Source organism: Gymnoscopelus braueri (genome assembly GCF_963280865.1).
Source record: "Gymnoscopelus braueri genome assembly, chromosome: 23".
NCBI classification, from domain to species: domain Eukaryota; kingdom Metazoa; phylum Chordata; class Actinopteri; order Myctophiformes; family Myctophidae; genus Gymnoscopelus; species Gymnoscopelus braueri.
The window spans coordinates 20,215,655-20,228,191 of record NC_137625.1 but is presented as its reverse complement, the minus strand read 5'-3'; the positions used below and the strand labels follow the sequence as shown (position 1 = coordinate 20,228,191).

Below are 12,537 nucleotides of genomic sequence, written 5' to 3'. Positions count from 1 at the left end.
TGAATCATTTGGAACTTGACGTCAGAGATGGGGTTGCCTAGAGAGAATCCTGTCTCGTTTCGGGTGAGTAGAGGCCAGCTAGGCCCCATCAGCTGGAGGGATGGTCGCTCTGTGATAGGCCAATTCGTTGTCAGGCAACTGTCAACCTTGTAAACATATATCAAGAGTAAAAACAGACACATTTTTAGTCATTTTGATTCGAGGCAATAACATTGTCCGAATTCTCCAAAAGTGTGATACACTCTGAGAGCACCACCTACAATGGCAGAAGTAGTAGACAGTCCTTCACTGTGTTTACATTGCAAATAATATAATTATGGATCATAGAAGAGATTGTTATTTAAAAAAAAAAAAAATCGAGTAGCTATTATTTTTACCCCTTTTTTCTCCCCAACTTAGTCAAAATGCCAATTAATTCCTCCCCACACACATTTCTGTGTTGTCACTGCTGTCCTACTGACTTACCTGCCAGTGAGGAGCCCCCGGCAAATAGTCGATGAGGAGGAATAGTCGACTGGAGAAATAGTCGATGAGGACTACTCCCGGTGGGGGGATCCCAAGATGACAGTGAGGTGACAATTTAAGAACTTTAAGATTTTTAATACCTCAACAAAAAAAAGGAATGAAAATAATTACTGCATCAAAAGTAATCAGCAAACTATACTATAAAACTGGTCAAACATTGGTCAAATAATATAAGATTTTGATTGATTGAATACTTTATTTAGAAAGACATGGTAAAAGTACATGGAAGAACAATTCACAATACAAAGACCTCTAAACTGGATCGCTCATAAAAGCACTTGGCTTATTTAAAATGAGATCCCCGTGCACTCAAATCATGATGACATTTAAGAAGACATACAAATATACACTACTATGCAGAACGTCATACAATCAGCTTACAGGTTACTGGTATGAAAAACAAGAAATTAAACAATAGACGTTTTAGGAGGAGGGGAGGGGGGGGGTTAAGACTTTGACAGGGGCCAATTTGGAATTGCAGCCTCCTGAAGGTGATTCTTTATGGCAGTTTTGAAAGTGAGTGGGGTTTTACACTCCTTTACTCCTTTGGGTAGGGCATTCCACGTTTTTGTTGAATAGCATGAGAAAGAGTTCATTCCCTTGTTTGTGCCAATCTGGGTTGAACATGATCAGTGGAGCTGCCTTATGATTGTGGACATTTACGTTTTGGAAGTATTTTGACAAATACAGGGGGATCCCAATCAGGCGTGTATCGTCATTGGGGCCAACGAGGCCATGGCCCGGTCTGTAAACCCAGCTTGTCCCTGTGCAGGGGCAAGATCCGCCAGGGGAAAAAACTAAAAATCAACATTAGCAGCCCCGGGCCTCACCCTATTCTGTTGTAGCCGACCACAGAAAGTCGCCTTTGTTTTCAAATGGGGCTCATTTGCATTCGGCCGAATTGTTAATGAGTGGCCAATAAAACCAGTTTAGCCGTCAAACCGGTTCTGGCCCGGTCAACGTTAGAATCCACCAAACGCCACTGATCCCAATGTTGTGTCGAATCTTGTAGACCAGGCCCATAGCAAGTACCGTACTCTGTCCTCAACCCTGAGCCATCCAACCCTAGCAAAGTGAGCAGGGGTTAGATGGGTTGTATGATTGAGGCCAAGAAGTAGCCTTACCAGTTTGTTTTTGGGATGTCTGGAGCCTTGTTTTTAAGGCCTTAGTGGTGTTGTGATACCATGAGAAGCATACATAGTCGAAATGACAATGGATGAGGGCCCCTGCGAGAATCTTCAGGGTATTCTTACTGACTAGAAAGTTGATCCTGTACAGAAAACGTGTTCTTTGAGTGACCTTTTTGATGACTCTTTCTGCCATCTTATCACCGGAGAGGTTTGCCTCCAAGATGGAACCCAGGTAGGTAATTTCCTCCTTTCTTGTGATAACATCGTCACCCACTTTGATTGTGAAGCTCTCAGCCTTGTTAAGGTTAACACTAGACCCAAAGAGGCAAAAAAAAGAGTCAACATTTTTGAAAATAGCCGATCTACAAGTTGTAGATCGGCTATTTTCACAATATTTATCTGTGTAACCAAGTCAAAGAAAATATAATGCCTCAACTTCTACATTCCAAGTACAGTTCAAATATGATCATGGGGGTCACGGTCTGAAAAGGTTGAGAACCACTGAACTAGCCAACCACAACGCGTCTCCCTGGGCTATGGGGTTCTAAACTGTTCGTGCACGCTCGGCACGTCGCTCGGCCTTTTCCGTATCCTGAGTTAAAGCCCCGCCAGTGTTGCCATGTCCGCTTATTATAAGCGACTTGGGCTTATTTTTCTGTAAAGTTACTCGTAAAAGAATAAAATTGGTGGTTGCGTTTTTTGGGGCTGGTTTCTAAAGTGTAGAACTTTGGTTATTTGGGCTTGTTTCCTAATGTTGTTTAAAACAGTGGTTCTCAAACATTTCATGTCAAGGACCCCCAAATTGGGGGTCCTTGACACAAACTAATATGTATTTGTCCGCAGACTGAAAACATTTTGTGCCAGAGAGAAAATAACCCATAGGCTACCAGATTTGTGTAAATGGTGTTGTTAAAATGTTTCAAAAAATGTTCCATGTTTTTTCACATTTATTTTACAAGGTTATTTTTTTAAATAACCAATCTGCAAGCTCACGTAGATCTGCTATTTTCAAATGGTTTAAAGTGCTCATGTGGCCAAGTTGCTTCTTTTAGGCTTGTTTTCATAGACCTGGCACCTTATTTCTCTCACACAATCTGGCAACACTGCTTCATTCCTGCGTTGTTTAGGGACAGTAGGAAGATGGCGGCGGCCCCGCTGTACTGTGTCTGCCGGCAGCCCTACGACGTGAGCCGGTTTATGATCGAATGCGACATCTGTAAAGACTGGTTCCACGGCAGGTACGTAGAGGACGTTCTCTCCTATGTGTGTCAGCCATTTGAGGAGAAAAACAAAGGCATTTAAATCAAGAAAAAGGCGACGAATAGTCATCATCCGCCGCTGACTGGCTAGCTAACTTAGCTCGCTAACGGGCTAGTGGTGGGCGACGGGGGCTTTAAACCCTGGTAACCGGAACACTCGCCCCAAAACACGCTCACCCCCGCTAGCGGTTCTTGTATTTGTCATACTGAGGATAAGGTTAGAAATAAGTTTATGGTTAGGAATAGTTTTCCTGAGGTTTAGTTTAGGAATAAGGTTAGGCGTTTGGCACAATTTACTGAGGATACGTTTAGGAATAAGGTTAGGTTTAGGCGTAATTTACTGAGGTTACGTTTAGGAATAAGGTTAGGTTTAAGGCATAGTTTGACTGAGGTTAAGTTTAGGACTAAGGTTAAGTTTAAGACATAGATTAGTGAGGTTACGTTTAGGAATACCAGGTGAATACCACCGGATATGCCCCGGGGTGACTTTGTTTTGGGGCGAGCGTTGTGGTATTCCTTTAAACCCCTCTATTGACACGACTCTCCAAAAATAAAGTGACTTTAATTTAATATGGCTGATATACATGTATTTATCTATGCGGTTGGTGATAAGAATGTGTCTTATCGGTCTACACACACTTTGATTAATGTGTTGTTGGTGTTAATCTATCTGAATAGAGCTGTTTAGTGGGTAGTTGTAGCTAGAAATATGCGGATCTATCCTGGATTGTCGAGCTGTGTCAGTCAGTCCTCAAGACAGACATTGGTGATCAAAGCCAGTGTCAGTGTTACCAGGTTTTGAGAGAGAAACAAGCAACCATGTCCATGAAAAAAAGAAGCGAGCCCGTCGCCCTTTAAACATAATACATTGGCTAAAATAGCCAATCTACAAGCTCACTGTGTAGATTGTGAGCTTGTAGATCTGCTATTTTCAACAACAACAAAAAATTGATTTGGCATGCAATATTTTCAGATGGGGGTCCGCAGACAAATGCATATTCACTTGACTTGAAAATGTTTGAGAGCCACTGATTTAAACAACATTTAGGAAGCCCCAAAAAAACGCAACCCGCAAACTACCAATATTTACAAGCAACTTCACAGAATAACAAGGCCAAAGTCGCTTTTAATATGCGGACATGGCAACCCTGGCCAGTGTGTGTGACTCCTGGCCTGAAATAGATGCGTGTTGGTTGGTTGGTTAGTTTTATTGTCTCATCCATGGCGTTAGTTTTGAGAGTGAAGTCGCCTTTTGGTTTTTTGACTGGTCTAATAGATCAGTGGTTCTCAATCTGTGGGTCGGGATCCTTAGGCTGGTCCCCACATGATTTTATTTTTTGGGGGGTCTCCAGATGACAGTGAAGTGACAATTTAAGGACTTTTAAGACCTTTTTTTACAACTCTAAGAAAAGAGAAAGACCATTACTGTAATAATAATAATAGGCAAACTACTATAAAAAATGTCAAACATTGGTCAAATAATATAAGAAAGAGGCAAGCTCGCAACTGCTATTTGCTATTTTCACAATATGTAGCCTATCTGTGGAACTAAATCAAACTAAATGTAATGTCTCAACTCCTACAATTCCAGGGGCTTGTCAGGGTGGGGGGTCCCCAGTTCAAATATGATTGTTTTGGAGGTGTCACGGCCTGAAAAGGTTGAGAACCACTGTAATAGATTAGAGCCAGTTTGGTCGGTCACAATGTGCGGGTTTAAGTTTTCCTCATAGTAGGTTATTCAAGGTAAAGGATAGTACACACTCACTTAGTCAAGCCCTGTCATTTATTAGGTCACCACGTGTGAGCTATTTAAGGGAGGAAGTCTAGTTTATTGAAACCAGTCTATGTAATTGTTGTAGATGTGCATGCCGTTATTGCTTGTTATATGCTTTGACATTGTTTCATGGTCTGTATGATTGAGAAGTAAATGGGTGGGAACAAGGCCCTCACTGGTGCTTAGTTTGTCTATTCTTTTTCTGTGTGCACATGCAGAGTGAAACACCTTGTCCTTACTTGACACCCACTGATGTAAGATGTTCCCTTTTATGTTGCAGGATAGGCCCATGTAATGACTAATGAACAATGTATGACATGACATCTCTATCCAGTTGACCTCTTTCCTTCCCTATCGTTCACAAGATTTCTACCCTTGATCGTCATGTGTACGATCATCAGTCTGTTTGGGATGCGTATCCATGGCAACTAGTTATACACTGCGTTGCTCATGTCAAAATGACGGAAGCCATTGCGTAACCACATTTACCGACTGCCAAGAACTCTGCGCCCAGAATTTGGATGTCTGAGCCAAAAGAGACTGGCTGCGTGTCGTGTGACAGAGAGGAGAGCCGAGGAACAAATGTTGGAGCTTCCCCCACTGATGATGACTCATGAATGCACGCATGCATGCAGTTTAGATCCAAAAAGGGAATAATTTCAGGCCTCTTTCCCACGAGGCTGGCCAGAAGGAAAGGGATATTCTCTGGATGTGGATGATAGCACACTGATGAAGGGCAAAGCAGTGGGATGGAGCAGCCTGGTGCCTGTCTGTCAGCATGGCTTGGTTGTTGGTCATGCATGCGGGCCAGTTTGTGTAGGACTTTGTCATGATGCGTCAGTTGGCTGACACATTGACTGAATTTCCTACTTTGCCTGCCTCACCTGTGTCTTAACTGCTAGCTTGGGTTTGAGGACAAGTTAGGGAATGGGAAGCAGAGAGGTGCTTTATTTGATTGGCCACAAAGCCTCCATTCAAAGTCCTTCAAAGTGACTGCCAGGTACTTGTGTAACATACTGATGGGTCCTTCTCTTCAAAGAGAGATGCCAATTTGTGTCACATCTTTGGATGTTGGCGAACCTGCATCTTCAGTGGATCAATTCAGATCATAGGCTTTACTTCAGTCTGAGTCTAGCGTAGGTGTAAGACACCCAGCTGAAATCTCTCATAGGTAAGGAGGGAATGAGTGTTAAGAGAAGACCGGTGGCTAGATGAAAATGGGAATGGGGGAGTGATTGATGGGCGCTCCACAAAGCCAAGTTCTATGCACCATCCGTCAATGTCGTACAGAGGGAGAAAGCCCTAAAGAGAGACAGATAGCCTCTACAGAGTGTTTTTAGTGGGTGGATTGATGAGAGCTTGGATGGTCTTTTTTGCCATATTCATTCAAGCAGACTTTAAAATGATTTGTTTTGTTTGTGGGGAAGTTAATGGGTCAAAGTAAAAAGCTGGAAAGCGTTTAATTGCTCCGGTTTGGCAAAAAAAAGAAGAACATTAATTAGGGTTATCAATGTTGAATAGGTGGTCAACATCTTGTATTGATTACCATATGTCAGTTTGAGACATAATAATTAGAGCTATTTGATCCTGCTGGGGAAATTCAGTTTTCAGCTTCATCCAGCTGATTGCTGCCCAAGTGGTCAGACTTTTTTCTGTTGAGACCAAAAGAGATGTGAAGGCACACCACAACCCCATCACAAACTGAACAACTCAGCCCAACACCGTGAACCTTGAGGCACTGCAAGCCTCAGAGAGTTGACAATTAAGTTGTTAAAACTCCCCAGGGCTCCATGACACCCCATGAACAACAAAGTGAACCTCCTTTGTTGTTTTTCACCTGAAAACAGAGATAATCTCCTCCTCCAACTTGTGTACAGTACAGTGTTGGCTGCTGCCAGGGAGGCAGCGGCTCAGGACGTAAAGCAACCATCTGGGAATCGGTATGTCCCCGGGTTTGATCCCCAGCTCCTCCAGGCCTCATGTCAAGGTGTCCCTGAGCGAGACACTGAACCCCAAATTGTTCCCTGTACGTTTAACCCATACTTTTCGTAATGGTATGGGTTAAATGCAGAGACGTAATTCCCCATGTTATCATCAGCTAGCAAAGATGATCCACACTAGCGCCAAAGGGACAGATCTTTATCTGCTGGTGGCTCCGTCATCCACTGAGTCCTGCAGGGATTACGGTTGAGTGCATCCATAAAAGCCTAGAGGGAAGTAACGTACCCTCGAGTGCTAGATAAAGATGGCCAGGTGTGTTTAACTGCTCCTATCCCGTCTCTATCTCCTCCAACCAACCATCCATTAGGAATCCGCCAGCTCCCTAATGTAGGCGTGTCAACGTTCCACGCAGGGGGGGGGTTATTTAGAGCTTAAAATAATGGCACTGCCCGCCTCCGGCCTTTGTGTTTCCTCGCTGATCATTGAGGACAATGAACCCCTCACAGTGCATGGACTAATGAATAAGCCCTCTCAGTCACACAGGAAGGAGGCCCTTGATGAAAGGAAGTGGAGGGAGAGCTGCTGATGGCAGGGGTTTAGCACACAGACAGGACCCCCCCCCCCATTCAGGAGGGGATGTTTGGCTCAATGTTCTATTGGGGTGCCGTTGCGGTCTCTGCAAAGCAACGTCGCTTGACCCTCATTGGGCTTGTTTTCCTTTTGGAGGATCGTGTCATCGACCTGTCCTCTCCGCCATACTTTGTCCTGTGGTCCAGCAACAGCGTTGCTTCTGTTAGAGGGCAGTTTGACCTCAGTTTGATCACTGCTTCCAAAGGGTGCAAGACTCATACAAGAGCCTGCATGCACCCCCCCAGCACCACGATGATGCAATTCATCATCAGCCTGTGCAATGGAGAAAATATTTCTCTCCTCTCTCTCTCTCTGTGTGTGTCTGAGCGGAGTTTCCTCTCACTCACCCCATCAGTACCTACATTCCTGACACTCTCCTGAGTGCTGTGCACCCGGTTAAACAGTTAATCATTGGCCCAGGTGACATAAGCTGAGTCAGGCCAGTGCATGTGGCACAGTGCCCTGCTTTCCCACTGTGTCATTACATAAGGGGAGACGGAAGGAGGAGGACAGCGAGGTCATCTCAACTCTTTGGCTCACCTCAGCATAGCGCACGCTCTCCCACACGTCCCACCCAGCCCACTGGCAGTGAGCGGTGACTCATGCTTTCCCCCAGCAAATAGCCACACGTCCTGGCCAAGATTCCAGCTCCATGAGCTAAACCTAATACCTCAGTCAGAACTGTACAGTGTTGTTGTTTGTCATCGTCATGCTCATGTGGTTGAACTGCAAAAGTGGCTAGTTTGCTTTTTGTTTGTTTTATATATAAAAGAAAAATCTGTACCTGTGAAATTGTCCTTTTTTGTATAATGAGAGCTGTGATGCATGTAATTGGGCCTGTTAATGTCAAAACAATGTGTTTCTTGCCATTAGCACAATTCCATTGTTTATTGCACATTGTTGGCTAGTAGTCAACAATGTAAATGTTTGGTTATGTATTCAATAATGGCTTCTAACTTTAGTAAAATGGAGCTGAGCTACTGTTAAGTATCCACATCCTGTTCGTACATTAATGCTAAAAGGGGGCAGCAGTCACAGGAGTTCACAGCTTCCTGATGACTTAATGGTTTTCAGCTTTGTTTCCTTTACAGTTGCCTCTTAGATCAAAGTAGATTGGCAGTGGTCAGCTCTCTCTCAGAAAACAGGTTGTACTTTGCTTTTTACACCCCATGCCACTGGCTGGCTATCTCGCTGAATCTAACCTCTGCAGATGGAGGGAAAGAAATGATATATTAATATTGCCCATCCCAAATGTTTTTACAGTTGTGTTTCAGATGGTTTCAGAATAGTGGAGATTCCGTGACACAGATTTGCTAGAGCACACTCAAACTATTGTCTCTTGGTGGCAAATTTAACTTTTCCTTATCTAGCCTAAGAGTTGCATAATCAAATTAGACTCGGCCATGTGAGAAGTCAGAAAGCTAGAATTATTAACCTCTGAATTGGTCAGAACAAGAATGTCTGAAGTCACCTGATTGGATTAGGACTATGAGGATACTTGTTTTCTGTTCATGAAATGTTACACTACTAATAGTCATACGAATAATTGCGATTCATGATTCAATTGTTTTTGGCATTGCACATTGGATCATATAAATAAAAAATATTTTTTGTTTAGGCTTTGTAAACAAAAATTGCACTTGGCAGATATGACAAGTGACTTAAATATACAAAGCCTACTGAAATACAAAGAAAGAAATTACTGTCAATGACCGGTATCGCTGTACTATGCCCAAAACAGGCCATATCCTTAATGATTAATTATATACTTTCAAAATGTTTCAAAAGTAGCGAAAATAGCTCACACCGCGTCCTGATTTGCTATTTCCACTTTAAGAAGATTTTCCAACATTTTTGATTGTTTGTTTGCCCTAAATGCCCAAAATAGGGATGGCGGGTTGAAAGTGGTTGAAAGAGCATGGACAATGATGTGGAAATAATGATGGAAGCATAACATTTGACATTTGATTAAGCAAAATATTTGTGATTATGTCAAATAATTGTGACATGCCAAATATGTAATAATTGTGACATGCCTAATTTCTGCAGGATTAATATGAGTTGATGATCATCACCACCAACAGTAGCACCGACATGTGCAAAATTGGATCAGATCAAGCGTAGACTCACATGATGGCAATTTTGAAAAGGAAATGTGTGCATGTGTGATGTAAAGAGATGTGATTATTGAGGGAAGGGGGAGGGTTGACCCAGATTTAGATAAATACATTCTCAGGAGATGCATGATGAGTATTTTTAGGATCACATGCAGAATATGCCTGGTGATATGATGCATCCTTTTATGACGACATGTCAAAATGCAAATTGAAACAAAAACAACCAATGCAGCCTTTGGTGCAGAGCATACGCACAAAGGGTCCTGTCATTGCTTATCTAAACTAGAACCCAAGTCCCAGCTAAACACATGCATCCTGTAATCGTTCTGCCTCCAAACATCTATTGGTAGGCACTCAAGCAGAATGGCAATACTCATTTTCAGCCCATGCTGCTTTGGAATGGGGTTCTGGTATGTGCAGTGGAATGTGTGTGTGTGTTTGTTGCTGCCTGTGGTTTGGCTGTTGCAAGGCAGTTGGGGGTAGTGGTTTGAGTGACGCTGACACTGTCGCAGATCCGTGGGAGAAAGACGTAAGACTGTGACAACAATGCCCACTGTAAATAGCAAACAGTTAGTGCCCGTCCGAGGTTTGCCCACAGCAGGATGAAAAATCTTGCCAATATAATTGTATTGTCATTGGTCAAAGGCTATGAAATGCATGGCATGACACAACTGAAGGATGGGGTAGCTCCTTGTAACCAATTTTTTCCGTAATTGTCAAAGATTGTGAAACTTTCACAGCATTTATTGAAAATGTCGGGTCAAAGGCCATGAAAGGTCATCTACCACTCATGCCGTGTTCTGCTGTTTAGTTGTCTTTGTTCATCTCCAACCTACATATGTCACTCAGCCTTTACACCCACAGTTTGTCAGGGTGCGGTTTTAGCTTGCGTCTCGTCATCTTTCTTGGCTTGACAGAAACCTAGCAAATAGAACTTGAAGGTGACCTCCACTTCCTTAAAGGCTTTTATAAATCCTGTAACAATATATTTTACTGGCATTTCCTGTGAAACACTCACAAATGATAGCATTGTACTGTATGCTTACTGAAGGCACAGGACTTTTTAATTATTTTTATTTTTTTAATCTTGTGAATTACCAGCCAACACAACTTGCACAACATCCAGGGTATGTTTTGTTTTTGTGAAATATTCTGTAGCTTCCCTTTTGGGACTTGCTTGCGTTCGTGGGGGAATCAATTTCTATGAACCACATTCAGATTACTAGCAATACATAAAAAATTGGACATGCATCATGTTTGTGAGTTTTCAAGGAACTCCTAACCATTTGTGTTGACAGTCCTGGCTCACAAAAACTTACAGCTAGCCTAATTTCTCGAAAGCTAAAAACATGAGCGTGCCGTGGATCCATCTTCGATGTCGCAAGAGCGCTTGGCTTCTGACTGTTAGGCTAGGATTGTACAAACCCTGAGCTGTCCTTGTTGGAACATGTCAGGGATGTGTGTGCTATCCTGCTTAACTGTTCATGTCCCGTCCTCTCCAGCTGTGTCCAGGTGGAGGAGCACCATGCTGTGGATATTGACGTTTACCACTGTCCCAACTGTGATGTTGCACATGGACCCTCCTTGAGTGAGTAACTTGTCTCTCAGCGTGTCATGGCTTCCTCTGCTTTCTCTGTCACGCACCTGTATCACCCCTCTTTCTCCCACACACATTGATTTTGCTAACTTTAGGGGACATTGCATTGATAGATTCATACTGGGTTTTGTGATGTCATATATATATTGGCTGTATCAGCTTTGTTTGCATTTGTTTATCTGCTAAAAGAGTGACTTTGAGAGTTTTTCCCACTGTATAACACACCAATTTTATGGTGACATGCTGACCCCAATCAACTGGTTTGTTGTCCAAAATTGTCCCACAATTGAGCTTATGTATACTGTTTAGTTATGTTTCAGTTTTTTCTGGCATCCTAGTATTTATTATCTTAATGTGAAGCACGTTGGGCTACATTTTATGTATGTTGCAAATAAAGTTATTATTATTATGTCAGGAACTCACTCACTCACTCACTCATTCCTGGGGACACTCGGTAGCAGGGCTTCAGTCTGATTTTTGGGGAAGTGCCGGGGGTGGCCCCTGGGAGCCCAGAGGGCAGACATTAACAGGCTAATTGAATGGTGCTGTAAGCTTTCCAGTTCCATTGGACATGCGCCCCAGTAAAATCCTTAGTTTTATTTTAACTCTTGTGGGTCCATTTTGGCTCCATTTGTACACTCTTCTGCGTTAAATTAACACTAAGGATTTTACAGTGCACTCCAGCCCTTAAGCGCAATCGTTGAGTGCTGAATTAATATAATTATGAAGACTGGTGGGGATATGCATAATTTACTCATTTCTGTGGGGGAAACGTCAATGTTGACGACATGAAATTAGATTTTAGGAAGGAATGGACACACCATGAAACTTTAATATCAGTGGCTGAACGCTAATAAATCATATCTGTTACAGTGAAAAAGCGCAACAACTGGCACAGACACGACTACACGGAGCCGGACGATGGAACCAAGCCAGTGCAGGCTGGCACTCAAGTATTCATCAAGCAGCTTCAGAACAGGACATTTGCCAGGTGCGTGTCAAGTGTGCCACATGCTCTCACACACACACACACACACACACACTCACATGCACACCTGCCAACTAACCCAACCCGAAGGCCGTTTGTTGCCTGTTTGAGGACATTCCAGGTATGCCCAGGTGGAGATTTCGTCCTAAGTCACAAACGATTCTTCTTATTCAATCTGATCAGCAAACATGAAAACGCATCCATGTTTAAAAACATCTATCTTTCTGAAACATCCGAACACATTCATGCCACTGTGGTTAATCTAATTCACTACATTTATGACTAAGCAAAAGCAATAGGCCTTTATATGACCTGTCGCTGTGCTGTGTGTTTTGATTTCAGTGCGGAGGAGATCCTGGTGCGGATGCAAGGAGAGCTGGTGACCCCCAGGTACCTGGAGAGACATGGCTTCAATTACCCCATAGCTGTCACCCAGAGGGAAGGCCTGGGACTCAAACTACCACCCCCTACATTCTCGGTCAAGGATGTAGAACAGTATGTGGGTAAGGACAAAAGGCTATAAGTAAGAACAAAGTGGCCGGAAATTGAAGGTTGGCCAACTCATCTTCTGTCTGG

The 12,537-nt window shown here is 43.1% G+C and overlaps 1 protein-coding gene across 1 annotated transcript in view; it reads left to right on the top strand.

The window, feature by feature from the left end:
• Nucleotides 1-2,790: 2,790 nt before the first annotated feature.
• The window catches only part of kdm7aa (lysine (K)-specific demethylase 7Aa), a 28,923-nt gene continuing 19,176 nt past the window's right edge, over nucleotides 2,791-12,537 (top strand). Inside the window, exons 1-4 of the mRNA XM_080421719.1 lie at nucleotides 2,791-2,893; nucleotides 10,879-10,964; nucleotides 11,847-11,964; nucleotides 12,304-12,464. Of these exons, the coding sequence (XP_080277845.1) occupies nucleotides 2,796-2,893; nucleotides 10,879-10,964; nucleotides 11,847-11,964; nucleotides 12,304-12,464 (463 nt within the window). The 5' untranslated portion in view covers nucleotides 2,791-2,795. The remainder of the gene's footprint in view (nucleotides 2,894-10,878; nucleotides 10,965-11,846; nucleotides 11,965-12,303; nucleotides 12,465-12,537) is intronic.